General features: G+C 61.1%; 1 protein-coding gene across 6 annotated transcripts in view; it reads right to left on the reverse strand.

Moving 5' to 3' along the window:
• The window catches only part of HSPG2 (heparan sulfate proteoglycan 2), a 182875-nt gene that overhangs the window by 65243 nt on the left and 90789 nt on the right, over positions 1–26843 (reverse strand). For 4 of the 6 annotated variants that reach the window (XM_054009502.1, XM_054009501.1, XM_054009500.1 and 1 more), the window contains 15 exons: positions 26517–26566; positions 26058–26137; positions 24426–24566; positions 24131–24322; positions 14496–14579; positions 12812–12904; positions 10053–10133; positions 8329–8559; positions 8096–8209; positions 7577–7704; positions 6765–6851; positions 4613–4671; positions 2468–2632; positions 1026–1136; positions 201–301 (listed from right to left, as the gene is read on the reverse strand). In XM_054009502.1, coding sequence (XP_053865477.1) covers positions 201–301; positions 1026–1136; positions 2468–2632; positions 4613–4671; positions 6765–6851; positions 7577–7704; positions 8096–8209; positions 8329–8559; positions 10053–10133; positions 12812–12904; positions 14496–14579; positions 24131–24322; positions 24426–24566; positions 26058–26137; positions 26517–26566 — 1717 coding nt within the window. The remainder of the gene's footprint in view (positions 1–200; positions 302–1025; positions 1137–2467; positions 2633–4612; positions 4672–6764; positions 6852–7576; positions 7705–8095; positions 8210–8328; positions 8560–10052; positions 10134–12811; positions 12905–14495; positions 14580–24130; positions 24323–24425; positions 24567–26057; positions 26138–26516; positions 26567–26843) is intronic. The other 2 variants (XM_054009506.1, XM_054009504.1) reach the window with 1 other exon arrangement.

Genomic DNA, 26843 nt, shown 5'->3' on the forward strand with positions numbered 1-26843 from the left:
AGGCTCTTTGCTAGATGTGCAGCACCTGGCACAACCAGCCCGATCACTGGCCAGGGCCTCGCGGCGCCACTCCAGGCACTGCAGGAGGCTCTCAGGTTCCTTGCCCGGGTCTGTGCTGTATCTGGAGCAGCAGTTCTCGTTCCCCCACCCCCAGCCCATCTTGCTGCCCCCACAGCCCCAGGCAGCTGCCCTGCCCTCACCTTGCTCTTGGCCGTACAGATGAAGGTGACGTCAGCTCCAGGCTTCACACTCTGGACCCTCTTCTCCTCCACGGTGACCGTGATGGGTTTGCTGGGGGCCTCTGCACCGACAGGGAGACATAAGACTCCTGCCCGGCACACCCTGCAGGCCATGGACAGCAGGACGGCAGCTCCAGGGCCCAGCCACCAGGGGCTAATGGTGCCTTGGGGCCAGGGCCAGGCAGGGGAAGGAGGGCAACAGGGAGCAGAGCTTGGGGTGGGAGGGTTGAGTTCAGGTTTTCTTGTTGGCTCTTCCTCTCTGAGGCCTCCTTATCCCAACCTAGGCCCTGCCCTCCCCCTGGGCCCTGCTCACCCCCTGGCCCCCATGCAGATCCTGCCCAGCCTCAGGCCCCCATGCCCTGCCCGTCCTATAGGCCCTGCGCACCCCCTGGCCCCCACACAGATCCCGCCCAGCCTCAGGAAGACCTGTCCATTCCCCTGAGCCCAGGCAGACCCTGCTCACCCCCCGGACTCCAGGCCCTGCCCACCCCTGGGCCTTGCCCATAGGAGCCCATCTTGTTGCCCAGGCCTGAGGGGCTGGTGGTGGATGGGGTATGAGGCTCTGACCTCGACCCTGCCCTGGCTGCCTGGGCGGAGCAGTGCCACTCGCTCTGCCTCTATCCCACCACCGCTGAGGGCATAGCCACCATGACAACGGCTCTGCCAGGGAAGAAGGGTGTCAGCTCCCAGGCAGGGCCCCGCAGAGTGCACAGGCCCACCTGATCTCAGCAGCGTCCTCCCACCCCCCCCCACCCCCACCCGCAGGCCGAGCCCGGAGCCTCTCACCCGTGACAACGACCTCCGCCCGGCTGGCATTGCTGTGCTGCAGGCTGCGGCAGGTGCAGACGTACACACCAGCCTCAGAGGGTTGGATGCTGGGGAAGTGGAGCTCTTCACCTGGGGCGGGACAAAGGACGTGTGAGACCCACACATGGCCCACCACGGGCTGAGCGTGTGCACAGAGGGGCCCTCTGGCAGCCAGGGAGAACATCCCCAGGCCTGAGGAGCTTGCAGGGAGACCCTATCTCTGCCACCCCACTGCTTATAGAGACTGGGCACAGCTCCCCAGCTGTGGCCCCAGCACCCAGCTAGGCAGGGCTGGCCTGGGGCCGCGTCTGGCCGGAGAGCTCTGAAGAACACCCGAGATGCTCAGGCTGGTGATTTGGGAGGAGCACATGCGCCCGAGTCAGCATAGACCCCCGCGTGGTGCTAGGTCATTCCATGGGGGGTGCTCTCCCTTGCGGCTTTGCAGCTGGAGGAACATCGATCCGAGCTCCTGACCTGCTCAGGCCTCATAGGGCTGCATTTGCACCGGATCGGGGTGTCTTGATCTGACCCCTCCTGGACTCCCTGTTGTCTCCTCATCTTTGGGCAGGCTGAACGACAGAATGGCTGGCCCCAACCAAATGTGTCCCTGAGTCTGTGGGACCTAGGGCTGGACCCCTGTCCTGCCCCCATTTCCCTGCTGATTCAAACCTTCCCCCATTGGTCTGGGCATCTGCCAACACCAGTACTAATCATGGTAAACCCGCCATCAAACCCACTCCCCACAGTGACCCTGCAGTGGCATGTGGGTACCGGATTCTCCTTCCCTTCCCGTCCTACAGTCTTATAGCAATGCAGTGTGACTGTATAAATAGCTACCATGTCCCACCCCAGAGACAGCGGGATCCCAGTGTTAGGAGAGGGAGGTTGTGGAATCTCCGTCTCTGGAGATATTTAAGAGTAGGTTAGATAAATGTCTATCAGGGATGGTCTAGACAGTATTTGGTCCTGCCATGCGGGCAGGGGACTGGACTCGATGACCTCTCAAGGTCCCTTCCAGTCCTATAATCTATGAATCTATGAGAGGGATCTCTGCATAAATGGATATATTGCCCCACCCCAGAAGCAGCTGCATTTTAGGGCTGGTCTACACTTATAACTTGGGTTGACATAACTACAGTGCTCGGGGATGTGAAAATCCACACCTCTGAGCGTTGTACTATGCCAGCCCAACCCTGGTAGACACAGCTACGTCGACAGACGAATGCCTCTGTCAGCCGTCGCTCAGGGAGTTCCCAAAGCGACGGACAAACCCTTCCAGCTATATGACGGAGCTACGCAGGCACAGCCAGTCACCACAGCTAGGCGGCCATAGCCTCCACAGTGCAACCACGGCCTCAGTGGAGGGGAAGTGCCTGGTTCCTAACGTTCGTTGTTCTCTCCACGCCTGGCCACACCGTTACCTTGCCGTCTGCTCTGGGCAGTGCTGGGCACGGGGCGCCCATCTTCCCGCGACCAGGAGTAGTAGTAGGGCGGGCTGCCGCTGGCCTGGCAGCGCAGGGTCACCTCACCCCCCTGTGAGACCGTGGTCTTTGGCGGGTGGACTCGTACCACGAAAGGGGCTCGGTCTGTGGGGAGAGGAGAGAGGGAGCCAGTCATTCTGGGGAGATGCATCAGACTCATAGGGGTGGGATCAGCAATTGTGCTGTGGCCGCTGCCCCCCCACATGGGAACTCTCTTGGTGTGAGAGCAAAGGGACCCTCCGAGGCTGTGGAGCGAGGGGCCGTATCTACCCGCACCCTGCTCTGCACCCACCAACGGGGCCCTCTGGGGCGAGGGGCCGTATCCACCCGCACCCTGCTCTGCACCCACCAACGGGGACCCCCAGGGCTGTGGGGTGAGGGGTCGTATCCACCTGCGCCCTGAGGGGCTCATCCCTCTCCCAGCTCCCGGCTGGATCCCATCTCTCTGCTGACCCCTTGTGACGAAGTGGGACTGTTCTTAATGTTTCCTCTGAATATTGTGTGGGTGCCTCAGTTTCCCCTATACATTTCTTAAATCTCTAGGTGGTGGAATAAAGGCCAGTGTGCATAAATCACTGACACTCCGTCTCCCTGGGCAACAAAGGGCCCTTCCTCCCTGCAAGGAAATAGCTAAAGGTGAACAAAGAGATCAGGTGACCTCCTGGCCCGGGAAAAGAGACAAAAAGCCCAGAGAAGGAGGGGCTGGAGGGGGTTTTGAGTTTGGAGCTAGCTGGGGACTGGAAGAGAGGACAGATGGGGGTCTGCCTCGCTGGGCCCCAGAATGGACCCAGCTGAGGGGTCCCGTTCGCTGGACCTACAAACTCTGTTTTAGACCGAGGTCCTGTCATCTAATAAACCTCTGTGTTACTGGCTGGCTGAGAGTCACGTTTGACTGCGAAGTGGGGGTGCGTGCAGGACCTTCTGGCTTCCCTAGGACCCCGCTGGGGCAGACTCGCTGTGGGAAGCGCACGGAGGGGCATATGCTGAATGCTCCCAGGAGAGACCCAGGAGGTGAAGCCGTGTGAGCTTCTTGACCTGAAGACAGTCTGCTCCGAGGGAAAGGAGGCTCCCCAAAGTCCTGACGGGCTTCGCAGGGAGCAGTTCCCGAGCATCGCCCGGGGACTCCATGACACCCCTGCTGGCGGGGCAAAGGCAGGGATGAGGGGCTGGATGTTAGGGATTCTGGCCCGTGGTCTGGGAGTTGCCTGCTCCCCTTGCAGCCACCTGAGCCCAGAGTCACAGCCCTCCAGTGCTCCAAGTGCCCTGTCTTCACACTCCCCACATCACCGCAATGTGCCTTGGGAGGAATCATTAAAGTCCCCCCCTGTCCCCCCCAGGTTAATGTCCTTGGGGAGTGTATGCAGGAAGCGCGTAGGAAGAGTTCACCCAACAATCGGGCGGGGTAACCCTCTTCTCAGACACAGGACAGGTGCCTCTGGCATGTCCTGGGGCCGCTCCTTGGCAGTGATGGGGGTAGGAACAAATCAATCTGCAAACAGCAGCATGGAGCCTCTTTCCCCATGGGACTCCCCAGCCCGGCCTCACCGCTGGAGTGAACTTTCTCCAGGATGACCCTCAGCAGAGAGCATTTCAAAATGGGTCTGGACTGTGACAGTGAGCGGCAAAACCACCCCAAGCCACCTCTCTCTCACCTGCAGGGCACAGGAACCAGCCCTCTGCCTGCGGGGGAGAGCCGGACCTGAGAACTGCACCAGCCATACTGCTGGGAGCCTGGCGCAGGTCTGAACTCCAGCCAAGCCTCGCTCACTCAGTTGTAGCTGGTAGAAAGGGGTTTATATTTATGTTTCTTGGACCCATTTCTGACTGATGCCTTACACTAGTACTCACTTCAAATCCACCAGACTGTAGTTAAATAAACTGGTTTGATTTTTAATCTAACCCAATGCAGCATTGTGTTTAAACTGAGCTGCTGGTAACTCCAGTGAACATAGCAAATTGCTGGCTACTGACCCTGGACAGGGGCAAGGGACCTTCACCACCTCAGGCTACTAGCCCTTGTCCTTCTGCTGGCCCAAAGACCAGGGCAGTGGGGACCCTGCCGCCAGTGCCTGGCCCTGCACTTACCCACAGGTACACACTTCTGCCCCCGCACGCTGGGGTTCCCCACATAGCCTGGTGCACATCTGTGGGGAGCAGGAGAGACAGGTGAAGGGGGCACTGGTCTCCCAGGGGAGCATGATTATTGGGTGGGGGGGGGGGGGTTCCACACAAAGCCTAGGGTTGCCAACTTTCTATTGGCACAAAACCAAACACCCTAGCCCCTCCCTTCTGAGGCCCCGCCCCCATCCCACCCCATCCCCAAGGCCCCACCTTCTGCTCATTACATTCCCCCTCCCTCGGTGGCTCGCTCTCCCCCACCCTCACTCACTTTCACTGGGCTGGGGTTGGGGTGCAGGAGGGGATGAGGGCTCTAAATGGGGATGTGAGGGGGCTCTGGGCTGGGGCAGGGAGTTGGGGTGCGGGTGAGGGCTCCGGCTGGGGTTGCAATCTTTGGGGTGGGGCTGCGGATAAGGGGTTTGGGGTGCAAGAGGGAGCTCCAGGCTGGGGCTGAGGGATTCAGAATGTGGGAGGGGGCTGCGGGTTGAGGCAGGAGGTTGGGATGTGGGGGGGTCTGGGTTCTGGGCTGGGGGTGTGGGTTCTGGGATGGGGCCGGGGATGAGGGTTTTGGGGTGCAGGAAGGGGGTCCAGGTTTGGGGGGCTCAGGGCTGGGGTGCAGGAAGGGGTACGGGCTCTGGGCTGGGGCTGTGGATGAGGGGTTAGGGGTGCAGGAGGGGGCTCTGGGTTTGAGGAGGGGCTCAGGGCTGGGGGTTGGGGCTTACCTTGGGCAGTTCCCAGTCAGCGGCGCAGTGGGGCTAAGGCAGGCTGCCTGCTGCTCCTGGCTCCATGCTACGCCCCAGAAGTGGCCAGCGGGTCTGGCTCCTAAGTGGGGGTGCTCGGGGCGGGGGCAGCGCACGGAGCCCCATGCCACCCCCTCCCCGCAGAGCCGTACCTGCTGGCCGCTTCTGGAAGCAGCGCAGTGCCCCAGGACAGGTAGGGACTAGCCTGCCTTAGGCTGCAGCACCGCCGACCAGACTTTTAACAGTGTTGAAAACCGGACGCCGGGTCACCCTAACAAAGCCTTGTGTCTGCTGCGCCTCGGCGCTGCAGGCTGGGACTCAGGAGCGTGGGAAGCAGTTATTGCCCCAGTGTGCACAGCCCCCCCGGGCTCCAGGCGCAATGCGGCCAGGCTCCATGGGCTGAGCCCCGACCCAGGGCAGCTGGGAGCTCAGGGGACAACAGAGTTGCCACCTTTCTAATGGCTGGAAACCAAATCCCAGAAGCCCTGCCCCACCTCTTCCTTTGAGGTCCTGCCCCCTACTCCGCCTCTTCCCCCAAGCCCCGTCCCTTCTCCACCTCCTCCTCCAAGACCCACCCTTCTCTGCCTCTTCCCCACAAGCCCCGCCCCTTCTCCACCCCTCCCCCAAGCCCCACCCCTTCTCCGCCTCTTCCCCAAGCCCCGCCCCTTCTCCACCTCCTCCTCCAAGCCCCCGCCCCTTCTCTGCCTCTTCCCCCAATGCCCCGCCCCTTCTCCATATCCTCCCCCAAGTCCCCTCCTGCTGTGCCTCTTTCCCCAAGGCCCTGCCCTTTTCCCACCTCCTCCCCCAAGCCCCGCCTCTTCTCCACCTCCTCCTCCAAGCCCTACCCCTTCTCCGCCTCTTCCCCCAAGCCCCGCCCCTTCTCCACCTCCTCCCCCAAGGCCCTGCCCCTTCTCCTCCTCTTCCCCAAGCCCCGCCCCTTCTCCGCCTCCTCCCCAAGCCCCGCCCCTTCTCCACCTCCTCCTCCAAGCCCCCGCCCCTTCTCTGCCTCTTTCCCCAATGCCCCGCCCCTTCTCCACATCCTCCCCCAAGTCCCCTCCCGCTGTGCCTCTTTCCCCAAGGCCCTGCCCTTTTCTCACCTCCTCTCCCAAGTCCCCTCCCGTTCCTCCTCTTCCCCCAAGCCCCGCCCTTTCTCCACCTCCTCCCCCAAACCCCACCCCTTCTCCACCTCTTCCCCCAAGGCCCCGCCCCTTCTCCACTCCTCCCCAAAGTCCCTGTCCCTGCTCTGCCTCTTCCCCGCCCACCCCAGATTTTAAAAAATAGGGGGGGACCCTTGTCAAATGGCACCAGGCTACACATGCCAAAACCCAGACTGTCTGGGGGAAAACTGGCTGGGTGGCAGCCCTAGGGGAAAGACTTACTGCTCGCAGTACTGGCCAGTGTAGCCGGGCTCGCAGGCCGAGCAGCGATAGCCGCCCGCCCCCAGGCTCTCACACGTCCGCGAGAACCTGCAGGGAGAGAGAGACCTGAGCGCCCGACCAGGAACAGCACCCACACTCACCCCAGGAACAGTGCCCCCTGCCTCCACCACCCTGGAACCACTGCAGGAACAGCGCCCCACCCCTGCTCAGCTGCCCCGGGAACAACAACCCCTGCCCCCGCGAAACCATTCCGGGAACAGCGCCCCCTCCCACCTCCACTGAGCCACCCCGGGAACAGCGCCCCCTGCCTCCGCCACACCGGAACCACCACAGGAACAGAGCCCTGCCTCTGCTCAGCCGCCCCGGGAACAGTGCCCCCTGCCCTAGGAAGAGCGGCCTTGTCCCTGCTGTATACCCCTCAAGCTATCAGACACACAAGGTTGAGTGAACCACAGAGCCCTCAGGATCATCCCCAGGACAGACTCTCAGGGGCCCTGCCAAGAAACACTGGCTGGCAGCAGCAGTAGGGCTGGTGCTGAGACGCCAACAGACCTGGCTGGCAATAGGGCAGCCAGCAGCTGGCACCTCCTCTATACATCCTCGCTCCACCTCCACCTCTGCCCTGCCCAGGCCAGGCCTGGCCCCTTGCTGGCAGCGGCTGAGCCCCAGTGTGAACACCCAGAGATGGAGATGCCACGTGTGTGTGTGTGTGTGGGGGGGGGGGGGGTTGACCTCAGTCATGTTAACCCCACATGTGCCATGGGCTGCTACATTCTAACCCCCAACCCCATCCGCTGGCGTCAGCTACTCACTGGTTCTCAGGCTCGGAGAGTGGGCAGGCGCAAGGCTGGCAGTCCTCGGGGGTCCCGGCGGTGGCGTCACCGTAGTAGCCAGGGGCACACTGGTCACAGAACTCCCCGGCCGCGTTGTGTAAGCAGTTCTGGGAAGAGGGACAGAGCTCACAGCGCTGTGTGCACCAGGGCTAGCTACACACCCAGCCACTGGGGGAGAAGGGGTCATAGCGAGGGGCTTGCCCTGGGGCAGAGTCCTCCTCTAGGGTGGGGCAGGAGGCAGGGGGTAGATGGGGATCCTCCCTGAGTCACAGAGTGCAAGCCCAGGAAGCCAGGGGCTCTGGCCCAGCGCAGGTAGGTCCAGGGGGACCAGAGGGAGTCTCAGCCCTTCTCTCAGCCCACGTTGGGGCATCCACCTGGCCTATGGCAGTGACCAGGGGGACCCCAGAAGGAATAAGAGTGTCTGCTTCTGCGAGGCGGGGTGGAAAGGCTGCTCCAGTCGGCGGGCAGGCCCCGGGGGGCACCACGCTGGTCACTCACCGAGCAGGCCCCCGTCTCTGGGTGACAGGAGTCCGAGTGGCCATTGCACTCACACAGCTCACAGTGCCCGAGGTACAGGCCACCTCCCGTGCGAGTGTAGCCAGCAGCACAGTCCTGCAGGGGAGAGAGACAGCGTCACCCTGCAATACAGCCGTCCGGGGCCTCGCCCCCAGAGCAGGCACAGCTGCCAGGCCCCAAGCCAGTGGATGTGGGTCGGCAAGGGGCCCCCTCACCTGGCAGGAGAGGCCTCGGTACCCAGGCGGGCAGCGGCACTCCTCCACCTCCAGTGCCCGTGGCAGGCTGCTGTAGGTGGGCACAGCGGTCTCCATGCTGACACCAGCAATGCTGGCCGACACCATGTCGGTGGAGTAGGTGGCGCGGATGAGGATCTCGTCCAGGTCGGCCAGCGCCATCATCAGGTGCTCCCGTGTGGCATGCTGCCCGTCGGGCCGCTTCCAGTATTGCTGTGGGGGAGAGGGGCAGAGTCACGCCTGGCCAGAAGCCCACCGAGCTCTGAGGCAAGGGCAGCGGGGCCACCCAGCAGGGAAGCCCATGTGCTGGCACCACGGACCTTGGCTCAGCCAGGCTGCCTTGGATTCATGCAGCAGGGGCTGGAGGGGGCTCTGGGCAGAGACTCCGCCATGGCACGAATGGAGACTGAACCTAGCTCAGACAAGAGACCAGCCCCATGGAGCCGGAGGGCATCCCAGCCCAGCCCCTCGGGACATGCCCTCTCCTGGCACAGGCGGGTGGGTGGGCTTGACATGAGGGTGCCAGTGGCTTCAGTCCAGAGGAGCCCAGGAGCCCCACTGCACCTTCCCCAGGCCCAGGGACCCGTCAGTGGATCGCTGAACCCAGTGCTCATAGGGCAGGGGGCTCCAACCGGAGAGGAGGGGTGTACTGGGAGAGGGGGCAGGGGGACAATGTCGGGAGGCGAGGGGGGGAGGTGGTACATTCCAGTGGGGCAAGGTCGAGGGTGGTATGATGCTAGTGAGGAGAAGGCGGGAGTGGGGTGAGGTGAGGTGGGGGCAGGCGCAGTACAATGACGGAGAGGCAGGGTCGGGTTGGAGATGAGGCAGAGGCAAGGGCAAGGCAGGGCTGATCAGGGGTGGGGGCAGGGGCGGAGGCAAGGTGGGGATGCGGTTGGGGCAGGGCTGAGGTGGGGCCGAGGCAGGTGCTGGGTCGGGGGGACTAGCATGCCAGAGAGGTGGTGGCAGGGGCAGGACCAGTACCATGCCGGCCAGGTGGGGCTGGATGGGGGTGGGGCGGGTATGGTACCATGCCAGTGGGGTAGGCGCGGTACCACCCTTGCGAGGTGGGGACTGGGGGGCAGGGGCAATACCACCCTGGCAAGGTGGGAGGGGGGCTGGGGTGGTACCACGCTGGCAAGGCAGGGCTGGGGGGTGGGGGTGCGGTACCATGCTGGCAAGGCAGGAGCAGGAAGGAGGGGCTGGGGCAGTACTGAGCTGGCAAGGCAGGGCTGGGGCAGTACCACACTGGCAAGACAGGACCGGGGGGAGGGCAGGGTTCGGTACCGCGCTGGCAAGGCAGGACGGGGGGCTAGGGCAGTACCATGCTAGCAAGACAGGACCGGTGGGAGGGGGGCAGGGTTTGGTACTGCACTGGCAAGGCAGGACCGGGAGGGGGGCAGGGCAGGGTTCGGTACCGCACTGGCCGGGGGGCTAGGGCAGTACCACGCTGGCAAGGCAGGGCTGGGGCAGTACCATGCTAGCAAGATAGGCCGGGGGCGGGCAGGGTTCAGTATCACGCTGGCAAGGCAGGACTGGTGGGGGCAGGGTTCGGTATCGTGCTGGCAAGGCAGAACCGGGGGGGGGGGGGAGCTAGGGCAGTACCACGCTGGCAAGACAGGCCGGGCCGGGGGGGCAGGGTTCGATATCACACTGGCAAGGCAGGGCCGGGGGGCCGGAGCAGTACACCCTGCGAGCCATGCCCTCACCTCCCGGAGGATGATCTCGAAGCTCCGCCGGTCGCGCGGCAGCAGCTCAGGCTGGTAGGCCACCAGCGTAATGTCGTTGCCCTGCAGACAGCAAGGAGAGGAGGCTGGTCAGACCACCAGGCTGGGCTCTGGACACCCTCTCCTCCAGGTTGGCAGGGCACTCCCTGCACTCGCCGTGCCAGTCTGTCCTGGACCTGTTCTGATCCTCTTCCTCCATCAGATGCCACCCCCCTTCCACTCACCTACAGAGCCCTTGTGCTGTGAGCAGGGCCGGCTTTAGGCCAATTCCACCAATTCCCCCGAATCGGGCCCCGCGCCTAAGAGGGCCCCGCATCCAGTGGCAGGGCCGCCCAGAGTGGGGGGCAAGTGGCAGAGAATCCCTTCCCTGGCTAGAGGCACCTTTTTAATTTTTACTCACCTGGAGGCGCTCCGGGTCTTTGGCGGCACTTTGGCGGCGGGTCCTTCAGTGCCGCCGAAGACCCGGAGTGAGTGAAGGACCCGCCGCCAAAGACTAGGAGCACGGCCGGGTGAGTACAAGCCCCGCGTGTTTTTTTTGTGTGGTTTTTTTTTTTAAGTCATCCCTGTCGGGGCCCCATCAAAACTGTTCGAATCAGGACCCGCACTTCCTAAAGCCGGCCCTGGCTGTGAGCGCTCCCCCCAGCAGGCGCTGGCCTCTCCTCACCCAGCCTGCCTGAACAGCTCTCCCCCATGTAGCCCCTCCCTGTAGGGGGAGATTTCAAGGGCCTGTCTCTGTGCCGGGGTACCGCTGCCCCTTTCTAAAGCACTCACCTTAGAGTAGTTTCATCTAGCCCACCTTTCCCTAGTTTGCTTATGAGACTGTCATGTGGGACTGTGCCAGATCCCTTAGTGAAATCGAGACGTGCCACACCTACAGCTTCCCCCATCCACTAGGCCAGTGCCCCGTCAGAGAAGGAAATTAGGCGGCTTTGCCATGATTTGTTCTTGACAGATCAATGCTGGCTGTTCCTCATCGCCTTACTGCCCTCGAGGTGCTCACAGATTGATCTGGAATCATTTGTTCCAGTATCTCTCCGGCTGCCTGGGCTGTAATTCCCCAGGTCCTTCCTGTTCCCCTTTTCAAAGGTAGGTACTAGGCTGCGCATTTCCGGTCCTCTGGGACCTCACCTGTCCTTGGGGAGTTCTCCAAGATAGTCGCTAACGGTTCCCAGCTGGCTTCAGCTAGTTCCCTACGTGCCCCAGGGTGCATTTCACCAGGCCCTGCTGACTTCAATACATCGAACCCATCTGTGACGTTATTGACATAAACTGTGACTGTAGAGATCATTGTTGCAACCACTGTTATATATCTGCAGCAATATTGTACAGAGGTTGTCGTGTGAGATGTCTATAAAAAGGTTATGATTTGCTGGTTATGATTATGCTATCTGTATGTGTGTATCTGTGTGTATCATTTTGTAGTTGAAGTTATGAATATGGGCTATGTACTTGTAACTCAAATGTATTTGATTCCAAGTAGCCTCAGTGAAGCATTTGGTCAACTACTTGAGAAAGGACTATTCTCAGTAAGTGCCCAATCAAGAAACACTTAACTAACAATGGACTTTGAGAGACACCAATCCACATCTGAGTGTCCACTTTCAAACTAACATGTGAACAATGGCTTCGGCTTGCACACTGAGTCATGCATGGACATTTGATTTGCCCATGTGACTCCAGGGTCCACCTTGCTGCTGTGATTTTCCACAGTAAGAAGGGAGGGGTGTCCTTCCACAGGCAGAGAATATAAAAGGCCCTGGAAACCCCTCCATTTGGCTTCTTGCCTCTGGAGGAACCTTGCTACAAAGGACTGAATGACCCATCCCAGCTGTGGATGTTCTAGAGACTTGATTTGAACCCGCAATTTATTCCATCACTGCTACAAGCCTGAACCAAGAACTTTGCCATCACTGTATGTAATTGATTCTATTTAACCAATTCTAGGTTTGAGCATTGGCCTGCTAAACCCAGGGTAGTGAGTTCAATCCTTGAGGGAGCCACTTAGGGATCTGGGGCAAAATCAGTACTTGGTCCTGCTAATGAAGGCAGGGGGCTGGATTCGATGACCTTTCAGGGTCCCTTCCAGCTCTATGAGATAGGTATATCTCCATATATTAATTTATTTATTTAATTTAATTTTATGAATAAACCTTTAGATTTTAGATCCAAAAGGATTGGCAACAGCGTGATTTGTGGGTAAGATCTGACTTGTATATTGACCTGGGTCTGTGGCTTGGTCCTTTGGGATCGGGAGACCCTTTTTCCTTTTACTGGGGTATTGGTTTTCATAATAATTCATCCCCATAATGAGTGGCACTGGTAGTGATACTGGGAAACTGGAGCGTCTAAGAGAATTGCTTGTGTGAGGTGTGGTTCGCCAGTGGGGTGAGACCGAAGTCCTCTCTGGCTAGCTGGTTTGGTGCCTTAGAAGTGAAGAAACCCCAGACTTGGGCTGTAACTGCCCTGCTTTAAGCAGTTTGTCCTGAATTGACACTCTCAGAAGTGTCCCACCAAAGGCAGCATCATTACCTTGACCTTTCCCTGTTCTGACTTGTGTTCCCTGCCTTCTATCCCAGCCTCCCTTCTCCCAGCTCTCCGCATGCCCCTCGATTGCAGACCCCTGCTCCCAGACACCCCGTCACCCAGACAGCCCCCTTCCCATCCCAGACAGCCCATATGCCTCCCAGACCCCCCACTGTCCTGTCCCAGGCAGCCCCCCCCCCATCCCAGGCAGCCCTTACCGTGATCTGCACGTCGGCATCCGGCAGCGGGGCACTCCTCCCCCCAGAGCTGTAGGAGAGGGTGTAGCGCAGCCGCCCACCATAGGAGCCAACCTGAGAAAGCAAGGGAACAGCTCAGGTTGCAGCACCTCAGCTCTGACTTGGTGGTGCCCTGGCCTGGCCATGCAGGGTGGGGCTTTGTGCCACCAGCCAGGCCAAGGGTCCCTCAAGTGAGTCTGCCCTGGGGCTGGTTTGGTCAGCCCAGTAGGGGGGCACTAGGGACAAGGAGAGGGGCAGGGCAGGGGGAAGGATCAAAAACCTGCCCAACAGTGATCGACCCAGGGAGCTCCATCTCCTTAGCCTGACAAGGAGCCGGCTCAGAGGGCCTTGACCGCAGGCTGGAGGGACCTGCAGGCTCCTCAGTCCAGCAGTGGGAGCACGTGTGAGGGTAATTAACCCTCGGACCCATTTCCTGGTGGATTCTCCAGCTCTGACCATTGGAAATCCAGCCTGGCTGTTTCTCTAACAGACCCGCTCTACGAATTCCTGTGGGGCAGGTCTTTGGCCTGGGCTATCCAGGGAGTCAGGCTAGATCATGGGTTCCCAAACTGTGGGATGCACCCCAAAGGTGGGCTACGACACAGTCCCGGGTACTCTACTGACGCAACCACAGGCAGAGGTTGGGGGCATTGCCCCCCCCAATGTATATGTTGGTAGTGGGGGGCACAATTTAAAGGTTCAGCTGCCCCCCGAACAGCTCGAGTCACACACCCCCAGCAGGTCCTGTCTCACTAACAGGGCACCCAGTGCTGCCATGTCTGACTGGGAAGTGGACAAGCAATGAGGAGTCGTGTGCGTGGAGCTGGCCGCCAGCCCCCCCGCTGGCAGAGTGGTGCCCAGAGATGGCCTTGCCCAGGGCCAGAGGGGCACAGCGCCTCCGGCAGGTGGCAGAGAAGTGGAGCTACTAAGCAGAGGGCGAGAAGGGGCTGGCCCCAAGAGGTGACAGCTCCCGGAGGCTGGAAGGTTCCCAGCCATTCCCGCCCCGAGCCACTGCACCCTGCAATCCAAGGCAATCAGGCCCCTTGGAGTATCAGCCCCCCAGGGACTGGGGCTCGGCAGTGCTGCTCCGTTTCTGCCTTGACAAGGTGTGATTGGGACCATCATGGTAACACACATATGGTTTATTTACAGGGTTAGAGTTTATGGGTCTGTAATCATTCAGGTGACTAATTTTCCTCCTGAAGTGCTAACGGTGGCTGCAGCGCCAAATGCCGCTGCATGGGGGGGCCTCAGGGCAGAGTTTGGGACCCTCTGGGCCAGATGATCACAATGGTCCCTCCTGGCCTTGGAGCCGATGAAATGAAGGGGACTTCTTGGAGATCTACAGCTCTGGAGAGTATGACGCTCCTCCTTGGAGCCCTCAAGGCAAAGCCCAGAGCCCCTTGCTCCCCAGAAGAGGCCAGGCCCTTCCCCAGGACTACAGGCTCCGACAGGCAGACCCAGTGGGGAATAGCACAGGGTGTCAAGGCAGGGGGCTCCCCAAGGCCACTCTGCCATGGGCATTGGAGCTCTGCTCAGCCACACAACCCAGCACTTGAGGACAAGGGATTAGCCGAACCCCAGATCCCAGCACCCCCATTCTGGACCTAGATCAAAGTGGCTGCTGCCAGCGGTGCTTCCCCTCCCCAGAACAGAGTGCAGTTACCTTGTCCCCTAGGAAGGTGCCGGGAAGCTGCCAGTAGAAAACACTTTCAGGAAGCAGAGAGAAACCCTTGTAGACGAGAGAATACTGGGAGAGGAGAGAGATGGGCACATGGCACCCTGTCACAAAGGGGGCACAGCTGAGCGTCCCCACCTGGCCAGCTGCAGGAGAGCAGAGGGGAGCCACACAAAGCACAGGCATGGCACTGAGATGGCACCACAAGCCGTGCCCCCATGGGAAAGGCCATGGGTGAGACAGGAGTGGTGTATGCCAGCTCCCAGGCATCCTGGGGTTGGCAGCCCTCGCTCCTGCTCTGCATCACTCATTCTAATCCACGCCTAGGCTGCGAGGCAGTGATGCCCATGGGCAGGGGCACAACCTTGCATTGCAGCCCTGCTGATGCCCTTCCATCCCACCTGCAGCGCCCCCTGCTATCCCTGCTGCCTTCCCGAGTGCAGACTAACAATGGGGGAGAAAAAAACCAGGAGTCCTTGTGGCACCTTAGAGACTAACACATTTATTTGGCCATAAGCTTTTGTGGGCTAGAACCCACTTCATGAGATGCGTGAAGTGAAAAATACAGGAGCAGGTATAAATACATGAAAGGGTGGGAATTGCTTTACCAAGTGTGAGGTCAGGCTAATGAGATAAATCAATTAACAGCAGGATACCAAGGGAGGAAAAATAACTTTTGAAGGGGTAAGAGAGTGGCCCATTACAGACAGTTGACAAGAAGGTGGGAGTAACAGTAGGGAGAAATTAGTATGGGGGAAATTAAGTTTAGGTTTGTAATGACCCAACCACTCCCAGTCTTTATTCAGGCCTAATCTATGGTATCTAGTTTGCAAATTAATTCCAGTTCTGCAGCTTCATGTTGGAGTCTGGTTTTAAAGTTTTTGTTGTTGAAGAATTGCCACTTTTAGGTCTGTTACTGAGTGACCAGTGCTTTTTGAATGTTATGATTCCTGATGTCAGATTTGTGTCCATTTATTCTTTTGTGTAGAGACTGTCTGGTTTGGCCAATGTACATGGCAGGGGGGCATTGCTGGCACATGATGGCATATATCATGTTGGTAGATGTGCAGGTGAATGAGCCCTTGATGGCATGGCTGATGTGATTAGGTCCTATGATGGTATCCCTTGAATAGATATGTGGACAGAGTAGGCACTGGGGTTAGTAGCAGGGTTTTGTTCCTGGGTTGGTGTTTTTGTTGTGTGGTGTGTAGTTGCTGGTGAGTATTTGCTTCAGGTTGTGGGGCCGTCTGTAAGAGAGAACCTCAAAGTGTTATTCTTCAACAAAAAAACTTCAAAACCAGACTCCAACATGAAGCTGCAGAACTGGAATTAATTTGCAAACTAGATACCACAGATTCAGGGCCGGCTCAAGGCACCAGAAAAACAAGCTGGTGCTTGGGGCGGCACATTTTTAGGGGCGGCATGGCCGCGCCAGAATGCCGCCCCTAAAAATGTGCCCCGGCCGCCCTAGCTCACCTCCACTGCTGCTGCCACGGCGCGCGAAACAGCTGATTCACGTGCCGTTACTCGCCCTCCCTCCCAGGCTCTCAAACCTGGGAGGGAGGGGGAGCAGCGGCGCGCGAATCAGCTGTTTCGCGCGCTGCGGCGGCTCAGGGTCTCCCCCTCCCTCCCAAGCTCTCAAACCTGGGAGGGAGGGGAAGATCCCGAGCGGTCGCGGCGCGGCGCCGCTTCTCCCCCTCCCTCCCTAGGCTTGAGAGCCTGGGGGGAGGAGGCAGGGCTCGGGATTTGGGGAAGGGGCGGAGTTGAGGCGGGGCCGGGTGGGGTAATTAAATAAGAGGGGGGGGGAATTGTTTTTGCTTTGGGCGCAAAAATCCTAGAGCCGGCCCTGCATAGATTAGGCCTGAATAAAGACTGGGAGTGGTTGGGTCATTACAAACCTAAACTTAATTTCCCCCATACTAATTTCTCCCTACTGTTACTCCCACCTTCTTGTCAATTGTCTGTAATGGGACACTCTCTTACCCCTTCAAAAGTTATTTTTCCTCCCTTGGTATCCTGCTGTTAATTGATTTATCTCGTTAGCCTGACCTCACACTTGGTAAAGCAACCCCCAGCCTTTCATGTATTTATACCTGCTCCTGTATTTTTCACTCCATGCATCTCATGAAGTGGGTTCTAGCCCACGAAAGCTTATGGCCAAGTAAATGTGTTAGTCTCTAAGGTGCCCCAAGGACTCCTCGTTGTTTTTGCGGATACAGCCTAACACGGCTCCGCTCTGAAACCTGTCACCCTGCAATGGGGGGTGGGAGGGGCCACTAGGGCCTAGGACGAGACCCAGTGCAGTTATCACACCTGTGAGCCAAGCTAAGATTGTACCCAAGGCTCCAGCAGTGCCAGGCTGGAGCACATCCATGCCCCAGCTTCCCGGAGCTCCCCCTGGCCATGGCCCAGCTGTGCTCTAGCTCCACTGCCACTAGCCCCAGGAGGGAGGAGCCCTGGCCATGCTGAAGACTGTGCCTGTCATGAAGCGGTACCTAGAGGCGTGGCAGGAAAGCTGGAGCCAGCATTGGCCTGATGCAAGGGGCTGTTTTCCCAGATGGGTGGAATTTCCTATTCATTAGAAAAAATGCGGCCTGGTTGGGCGTTGCGGGCTGGAGCCATGCTCAGCTGGGGGCGGAGGGGCAGCCTCACCACAGGAGACATGCCCGGCAGCCTGTGCGGGAGAGCTCCTGTTGGTCACTGTGGGGGCAGGGTGACCCTGGGTAAGATGCTGGGGGCTGAAGTCCCCCCCAAGGGTCTCCCTGGAGAGAGTCTAACCCATCCCCTCCCAGAGCAGGACAACTTAGGGAACACAGCTAGGAAACCCCCGTCCCCCCTTGTCCGTCTGCGGTTGACCAGCAGGGAGCACCAGCTGTTCCCAGCCGCAGGGAGCCCCACAGAGACTTGTTAGGGACGACTGCGCTGCTGTAGCCACCTGCACACGCACATGCACACGCAGGCAGAGTTCAAGGACTTCCACAGCAAACCACACAATCCCGACGGCACCTCCACCGCCCCGAGCCAGGCCAGGCTCCGTCACCCCCGAGCGGGACAGATTCCCAGGGCACGGCAATGGGCAGGAAGGCCCATGCACGGGCTGGGTCAATGGGGTGAAAGTGCTGGGCTTTCACCATCTACATCAGCTCTGAATCCGGCCCTTAGGCTCCACTGCAGTGGTGCTCCAGCCCAGGCCTGGGCATGCTACTATGCAAGGTCTGCTTAGCTGGGAAGGGCTGGCCGGGGATGCCAGGGGAGCTGCTATGCCATAGTCTTCAGTTGGCAAACGAAGCTCTCGTTCCCAAGCGCTTTCACCCCGGCAGAGCCCCGCCGGGAGAGCGAGATTGGCCTCTGGCCTGCGGTACCCCGGACAGACGGCTGCCTTCCGAACAGGGGCCGGGGCACGCTACTGCAAGTATCAGATGCCATTCCTCGGGACATGCAGTGCCACCCCCGGCATTGTGTGTACCAAACCCCTCTGCCGTGTAGAGCCCCGCGCAGGCCATGCAGGTGGGCATGCCCTGGCCTCCGGTACCTTCTCAGCCACAGCAGCAAGCCTGGGGCCCTGGGCGAGGAGGTTGCTGGACTCCTGGGAGCGAAGTCCGAGCAATGCTTCCCGCTGGGGCTTTAGCAACACAAGAGACCAAGGGAGGGCTCAGTCGGGGAGGCAGCGTCTAAGGGGGCAAGGCCATAGGCCCGAGACAGCACTGCAGGGCATAGACTGACTGGTGGGGAAGGAGACCACAGACCCCGGAGACGGGTGGGGTGGAGTTTAGACCACTGGTCTGCCGGAGGGGCCTCGGACAGGGGCAGCAGAGCCTACGACTGATTCCATTTGCAGACACTGTTTAAACAGCTTCACGCAGGGCAGCAAAGGTGGAGGGAGGGCCGAAGGCAGGGAGAGGGTGAGGGAGGGCAGGGGGAGGACAGTGAAGGCAGGGAGAGGGTGGGGGAGGGCAGCAAAGGCAGTGAAGGTGGGGGAGGGCAAGGGGTGGACAATGAAGGTGGGGGAGGGCAGTGAAGGCAGGGAGAGGGTGGGGGGACGGCAGGTGGAGGACAGTGAAGGCGGGGAGAGGATGGGGGAGAGCAGCAAAGGCAGGGGGAGGGTGGTGAGGAGGGGGGCAGGAGGGAGGCGGGTATCGGGGAGCACTCCGAGTCCCCACGCCAGGGAGAGCGGCTGAGGTGCACACTACAGGGTGGGGGGGAGGATGCGGCGCACTGGCGGGGGAGGGGGTGAGCTAGCGAGCCAGGGCTTGGGAAGAGCCAGAGTCAGGGGAGGGGAACCCAGCCAGGGCAGCCCCCTGCCCTGCTCCCCAGTGCCCATGAGCAGTGTCACAAACAGCCACGGCTGTACCTGCAGGGCCCGCGGTGCCAGGGGCGAACCCGGCGCGGCCAGGGAAGCAGGGGATGAAGACGTCTTCGAGGAGGAGGAGGACTGGGGAGATGCGGCCAGGAGAGGGCGAGGAGGGGGGCTGTGAGCCAGCCGGGCAGCGGGGGGGCCTTGCAGGCCTGCTAGCTGGGCCCGGGGCCTTGGGGCGGCCCTACCCATGGGGGCCGGAGCGCTGTGTGGAGAGGCCACCTGCCCCACGGCGAAGCCAGAGAGCAGCTCCCAGATCTCAGCATCCAGCCTCCACTGCGCTTCGTCAGCCTGAGGGCGGGGAGGGGATGGACAGGGAGAGCCAGTGAGTGACCTGAGAGCAGGGAGTGGCCATGCCGGGCGGTGCCATCCCCACACACCATGCTGGGCACAGCACCAACCTCACACACCCCGCTGGGCACAGCGCCAACCCCACAAATCACGCCAGGCACAGCACCAACCCCACACCCCACGCCAAGCACAGCACCAACCCCACACCCTACACTGGGCACAGTGCCAACCCCACACCCCACGCTGGGCACAGTGTCAACCCCACACACCCTGCTGGGCACAGCGCCAACCCCACAAATCACGCCGGGCACAGCACCAACCCCACACCCCAGGCTGGGCACAGCACCAACCCCACAAATCACGCCAGGCACAGCACCAACCCCACACCCCACGCCAAGCACAGCACCAACCCCACACCGGGCACAGCACCAACCCCACAAATCACGCCAGGCACAGCACCAACCCCACACTGGGCACAGTGCCAACCCCACACACCATGCCAGGCAGGGTGCCAACCCCACACACCACGCCAGGCACAGTGCCAACCCCACACACCATGCCACAGCAGGATGGGGAAGTACTGCCCATGCATAATGCCGGGACAGAACAGCACTGACCCCCACCCACCCACGCCCCAGCCTGAGGAAGGGCGGTACTGAACCCACATGCCACACGGGGACAGGATGGAGCCAGGGATGCGGGGCCTTCTCCAAACAGCACCCCCTGAAAGCAGCCTGCAGCGGGAGCCTCAAGGGCAGGGCCCCACTCAGGTGCCCTGCAGCAGCTGCTGGCAGGACGTCTCTTCGGAGCACAGCTAGGCACCTGGCAGTCTAGGGGCGATCTCCATGCCACACGGCAATAGCCAGCCTGGGACACCTGGCCTCAGCCAGTAGGGCAGGGCCATGGCCTGGCTGCCTTTGGCCTGCTGTTCCCACCACTGAGCTGGGGAGAAGCCCAAGGCTCTGGTTGTGGGGGCAGCACCATCTCCGCATGGCCCCCATGCACTGGGGCTGCCGCACCCTGCTGCTGTGCAACAGTTAGCTTCCGTGGCACCAGCAAATGGCACCTCCCGTCACGATGCCAAAGGGGGGTGCAATGTGGGCCATGGCCAGCTGGACCCCAAACCGGTGCATGGGTCACAGGGAGAGTCACCAGCATGGGGCCAAACACACAGCACATGGCAGGGAGCCGGGTAGGTTGGGTGCTTGCTTGCAATGGGCAGGGAGTGCTGTGGGGCTGGGCGCTGGCTGCCATGGGGGGAGCAGGGCACTGGCTGGCTGGCCTGGGTCAGAGAGTGGGGCAGGCTTGGCAGATTGGTGGGCACAGGCAGCACAGAAAAATACTGAGTAAGAGCATAATGCGAAGCCTCCTAGATCCTCCCCTAGTCCCAGCCCCTCTGAGTTCTAGCCCCACAGAGTCCAAGCAGGGGTTCTGACCTGCCAATCACTGCAGAGCATGCCCATGCCAATGCTCGCCCATTACCTTAGCCACTTGTCTAACCCTGCGGCTGCCCCCTCCAGAGCCCAGGATCCTACCCGCGGCCACAGCCTTCCGCAGCTGGTCCTCCGTAAGGGATGTGCCATTCTGATGGGAGGCACAAGAGGGCTATGAACCCACTGGCCCTCCCAGACAGGGGGCATGAGCAGCCCTCACACCCTTTACCCACCTGCCCCTGGCTGCGCCCAGTGCCACAGGCCAGGGTTGCCACACACTGCTTGCTACAGCTCCATGAGCAGCTACGTGGGCGAGTCCCCGTGGCACTGCCTCTGCACACTGGCCTGGGGAGGGGAGGGGATTCTCCACTCAGAGCCACACTGGCACCAAGGTGTCCGCTGCTGTCATCGCTATAAGCTACCATGCTCTCAAAAATGCCACCCAGAGCCGGTTACCCTGGGCATGTCCCCCCCATGAACACTGGGGACCCAGTGCCAGGCTCAACCATGCCCAGGCCAGGAGGGGGCATTGGTGGGGGCGACTCAGAGGGGAAAGGGACAGGTTGACTCCCCTGCCCACAGTGGTGAGCAGGGCACAGTGCCATGAGGATCCCAATTTGGAGGGCTCCCGTGACTGCGAGCCATCTCCCTGGGAGCGAGGACACGGTGGGTGCCGGGCAGATGGCTCTGAGGCCTGGACTATTCGTTAGAAACACCAGGTGCTACTCTGCCAAGCACTGGGCAAAGGCATGGGCAACGTCCACCCCGGCCTGGCTATCCTGGCCACAACAGAACCTGCCATGCCCCTTCCCCTCCCACTGGCAAGGCCCCCTGACAGGACACCCCAGACAATCCAGCGCTGGGTTTGGCTGAATGCCCCCAGGGGCTTAGTAACATGCAAATTCCATGTAATTAGCTCTGTCCCAAAGATGGGGGAGAGGGGCTGAGATAAGCCACCCCCTTCCCCAGCAGGCAGGTAAGCCAGGGCCCTTTCCCCTCAAAGGTGAGTAAGCCACGCCCCCTGCAGGCGAGCCCCTCCCCTGGCAGGTGGGTAAGTCACACCCCTTCCAGCCACTTCTCCGATGACCGTTTGTTTGCCAGGTTATCCAGGAGGGCCACATGCCCCAGGCCAATGGACTCCAGGACCCTTGGGAGCCAAGAGCTTGGCTGCCCCAGGCCGACACTGCAGGTTAGATCGGCAGCCCCACGGTGCACTCCATGCTCACGCCCCCACCATGCGGTGCCCATGCCTAGTACCTTGTGCGCACGGCGCATCCGGGCAAAATAGATTTCTCTCTGTTTAACGGAGGGGGCAAGCGGGAGGGAGAGGAGAGAGCGGGGTTACTGAGGACAAGTGAGTAGCGCCAGGAGCCCACCTGCACCCAGCGTGGCCCAGCCAAACCGCCCACGCGCAGGAAATCCCTTCCAGATGGCTGAATAGCCGAGCCGCCCCCGCCCGCCCAGCAGCTGTCGGCCTGGTGCTGAGACAGCAGAGGTTTGCCATGGACACTCCACTGCAGGGCTGAGCAAAGCCCCAGGCCAGCCTGGGGCCAACAGACAGGAGGGGTCAGGATAGAGCACTCCCCACTCCTGGAGCCCAGGAACTGGTGACAGATGGTTGGCACACTATCTGCCCCCCTCCCTGTCTGGCTCAGCTGGACAGCTGCTCCTCGGAGCCAGTTGCAGAGTGCGAACCTGGCTCCTCCTGTCCCACGGCTCTTCCACAGCGCTCTCCAGCTTCTCCTCTCACTGCCAAGCCCCCAGCCTTCCTGCCATTCATTCTTCTCACCCTCCCTGCGCACTCACCTCCCGCTCTCATCCGCACCCTCCAACTCGCGAACCAGACGCCCTCCTCCCAGCAATCCCCTGCATGCCCTGTCTGCATGCGGCACAGTCTGTGCTGAATGTGCCTGTGAGCCCAGGGCAGGGACGGACCCATGTGGGACTGTGCTCCGGGCACACGGCGGGCACTGCCGGCACACGGTGGGCACTCCTGAGAAATGGCTGGTGCTCCCAGCACACGGTGGGCACTGCCAGCACACAGCTAGCACCCAGGGAAGGAACAAATTCCCCTGGTCACAGACAGTGAATCGGGCCCTTTCCCCCTGTAAGGGCAGAGTCATTTTCTTCTTCCACCTGCTGGGGCTCAAGGGAAGGGGGGCAGAGCTGATTGATCTAGAACAAACGCCCAGCCAGGGGGAGCAGTGGGTGTGGAATGCAGCCCCCAGCTCTGCCCCCGTTGCGGTGGCCCAGTGCTGCCCCCTGTGGGGAAGGGGTGTCTGGAGTAAGTACAGTCCATTCCAGACACAACGCTGTCCTGTGATCCTGGGACATCACCGCACGGCGAGCACATCTACTGAGCGCCGGGTGCCGATTTGCCTACTTGGGCATCATGCCACGGGGTGTCTACACTGCATGGAAACCCATGACTGGGACCCGTGCTTGTCGACTCGTTGGAAAGCTGGGCTTGCGCTGGCTGGCCCCGTGCGAACACGTCCACACTGCACTGCACAGCCCTGCCTCGGGGCTGCAGCTCGAGTTGTGTCCACACTTGGAGCCAAGTCGCGGCTGGACCTAGGCTCTGACCGAATGCCCAGCAGGGTCCTAGGAGCCAGGGTTTGTGGGCTTGCACGCCTAAATCTGCCTGATTTCTGTGTGGACGGAGGAAGGGCTTGGGCTCAAATCTGAGTCAGAGCCTGGGGTTAGTGCACAGTGTAGACAGACCCACGGAGGCCACCAGGGAGCCGGGACCTTGCTCGTCTCGAAGCCCCTAGAGTGGGCTCCTGCTGGGAGTAGGCGGCACAGCCCCCAGGCTGCAGAGAGCAAAGCCACAGAGCTGGTAAGTGACTTGCCCAAGGTCACACAAGAGGCCAGAGAAACTGAGCCCCAGTCTCCTGAGTCCCACCTCAGTCCCTATCCACTAGGCAACCCTGCCTTCATGGGGCAAATCCCCTTCCCAGAGACAGAGCCACAGCCCCCAGGCTCCTGACAGAGCTCATGCCCCCTTCAGCTGCAATCCCCAGGGGATGGGCTCTGTGCTTGCTCAGCCCCATGGGTCACATTCCCTGGGCTGTCGGCACGGCTGGGTCCGTGTGAGGTGGGAGTCTGGGGGGGTCTCCAAGGGGCGATGGCACTGCTTACCTCAGGGACGGGGCCCGTTAGAGCCAGTGCTATCCCCTGCCCGGGACTCTGGCCTCAGCATGGGGCTGACAGGGGTGCTCATAGGTTCAGGGATCACACACTGATGACAGTGGCCCAGGAGACACAACAGCGCAGGCCTGTGCCTCAGTTTCCCCATCTGTACCACAGGGCTCACAGTACTGCCCTCTGTAAAGCACTATGAGAGCCACTGCTCGGCAGCGCTGGAGGAGAGCCGGGTGCATCACTGGTCCAGTGCAGGAGCCCAGGGCCTCAGGGTGCCAGCCCCGGGCATGCAGAGCTCTCGCACAGACACGCGCCATGGGCCAGGCCCCAGCAGGCCCCTCAACCATTCTCCAGCCACGGTGGGGCAGGGAGACGGGCAGGGCCCTGGGCTCTTGCCATACCTTGTCTCCTTGGTAGGGCCCGGGCAGCTGCCAGTAGTAGGACTCCTGGCCCAGCTGGCCGAAGCGCCCGAAGGAGAGCTGCGGCCCCTCGGCTGACAGCTCCACGACGAAGCCGGTCACGACGCGGGTGCTGTGCTGGCGGTTCACCAGGGCGAAGTTCTGGAAGTCGCCCGGGAGGAAGGGGCTAGTGACCTGCCGGGAACAGACACCGGGGGACGTGAATCCAACCAGGGGCCCCTGCAAGCCAGGCACCCTGCGGGACTGGACCGGGAGGCTTGGGGAGATGGGCTCTTACCAGGCCCCGGTAGTAGGAGGAGCTGGTGCACTGCTGGGTCACACCCATGCAGAAGCAGGGCAGACAACCCTCGCGGTTCTCGGCGCTCAGGTGGAAATGGTGGGCACGGCAGCTGCTGCAGGAGGGACCCTCCACGTGAGGCTGCAAGAGAATGGGACAGATGAGGGGCTGAGGAAACGGCCCAACAGCCGGGGAGATGGTTGAGTGACCCCAACTGGCTGGGGGTCCGACCAGCCCCATCCTGTTCCCCAGGGCTGGAATTCCCCAAGCATCCTCCACGTCCCAGCGATGAACTGGGCCAGGAGCACAGGAACGAAATGGTAAGTGGAGCAGAATCCTGGGGCAGCTGTGGAGGGATCCTCTCCCCCAGGGACCCTGCTCCCCTCCCCCGTGTCAGGGGCAGGCAGGAAGTCCCCGCATTCAGGCACACAGACTGGTGAAGATCTCAGCCATCACTGGTGGGGGCATAGGCCAGCTACCTAACAGCCAGGGCAGCCCAGTGAGAGCTGTCAGCAGCACGGGGCAGGCACAAGGGTGAGGTGCAAAGAACAACCCAGCTTGGGAATTTTGTTCTCAGTGCGGCTCTGGGGAACCGAGGACAGCTCAGCGTCAGACACAGGAGAGACAGTTACGCTTAGCATACGATGTTAACAAGAACAGGGAGTAGGTGTCACAAAGTGGGACATTTCTGTAAGATTTATGTCTCCTATGTGTGCCTCAGTTTCCCCTATATTTTTCAGATGGGAGGAAGGGCTCTCAGGGCAGGCTGGAACACAGGTAGGAGTGTCGCCAGGCTGACTGAGCTGGACCCGGTCAATAAAAATGATTGGCGATGGCCGATTCCACATCAGTGGAGTATGTGAGAAGCCAACGGCCAACCCAATCAGATGGAGAGACAGATGGAGCCTGAACAGTGGGTTCACTGTTCTCCTGGCTGGGCCCTGGGCTGACCAGGATGGGCTGTGCTTTCACCTTCAGTTCTCTGGGCTAACCTGGGGACTTCCCATGCTGGGCTCCAGCTGCTGAATAAACCCGGCTGTTGTGACAGCGCTGGGTGAGGGGCGTTAACCCCTGCACAGCACACAAGGCTCCACAGGAGTCTGGCTCAGTGGGACTCGCTGCACAGAGCTCACAGTGTGAAGCAGGGGGACTGGAGCCCCAGAAGTCCAGGCTAGGAGGTGGTCAGGCCACAGGCCCTGCCCTGGAGGAAGAGTGAGACCCCTGGGGGTTTGGCCCACTGAACGGTTCCTCCAAGAGACTGTTCCAAAGCTGGGTCTGTAGCACTGATCCAGTGGATCTGTGACAGTGGGGTCTGGTGGTTAGAGCAGTGAGGACTCCTGGCTCTAGGAAGGGAGTGGGGAAGAGATTACAGCAGTGGGCTGGGCCCAAGACTCCTGGGGTCCACCAGCTCCACCAGCATTGTGTGTCCCTGGCTCAGTTCAGCCTGCGTGAGAGCAGCGGCTGGGAGCGTCAGCCTGCGGCACCCTGAGAGCCCCCCGCCCCCATGGAGACGCGCTGGGGGTGGCGATTGGGGAGGAGTGGAGCTAGGTTCCCCGACGGGTCCCTGGCAGGGCTGTGGGTGAGCCACAGCCCATGGCGGAGGAACTTGCTAGCAGGGAGGTATTCTCTCACCTTACACTGGCACTGCCCGCTGGCATCACACTGCCTGCTCACGCTGCCTTGGGGGTCACAGCTGCAGTGTCCGGTGAGCTCTAGAGCAAGGAGGCAGAAGAGAAGAGCTGTTACTCCTGAGCCTGGTCGCCTGGGGGCCGAGCAATGGAGGGGCTCCGAGCCCAGCACCCTCTTGCTCCAGGGGTAACTGCCAGCTCTGCCCTGCCCACAGGATGGGCTTCCCCAGGCTGGGGCTCCTTCAATCTCCCCCACAATTGGACCCCGCAGGGAAGCCCCTTCACAGGCACTGGGCCCCATCACCCCGAGGGCACTGCATGGGTTGGCTCCTGGGCGCTGGGGATTTCGCACGACTCAGTGGGGCCCCTTCCTTCCAGACAGCCCTGGCGCCAGGCCCTGAACCCTAGTCTCATCCCAAGGACCCCCCCAGAACCAGCTGCCACTCGCTTCCATGGCACTCACCTCTGCAGGGCTGTCCCAGGCTGGGGTTCCCCACATAGCCAGGAGCACACCTGGGGGCAAAGGAAGAGACCTCCTGGTCACATGGGGAGCTGGCTGTGCCCACCAAACCCCGGCCGCTCCTTCCGCTCACAGCCCCCCATTCCCCCACAGTCCCATTGCTCACCCACAGCTCTGCACCTCCACCCTCCACACCCATACCCCACAGCCCTACCCCCATTTCCCCATACAGCCTCCTCACCCACAGCCCCACCCCCTCACACAGCCGCACCCCCCACAGCCCCACCCCCATTTCCCCACACAACCCCCTCACCCACAGCCCCAGCCCCT

Source organism: Malaclemys terrapin, chromosome 19, assembly GCF_027887155.1.
Source record: "Malaclemys terrapin pileata isolate rMalTer1 chromosome 19, rMalTer1.hap1, whole genome shotgun sequence".
Classification (NCBI taxonomy): Eukaryota; Metazoa; Chordata; order Testudines; family Emydidae; genus Malaclemys; species Malaclemys terrapin.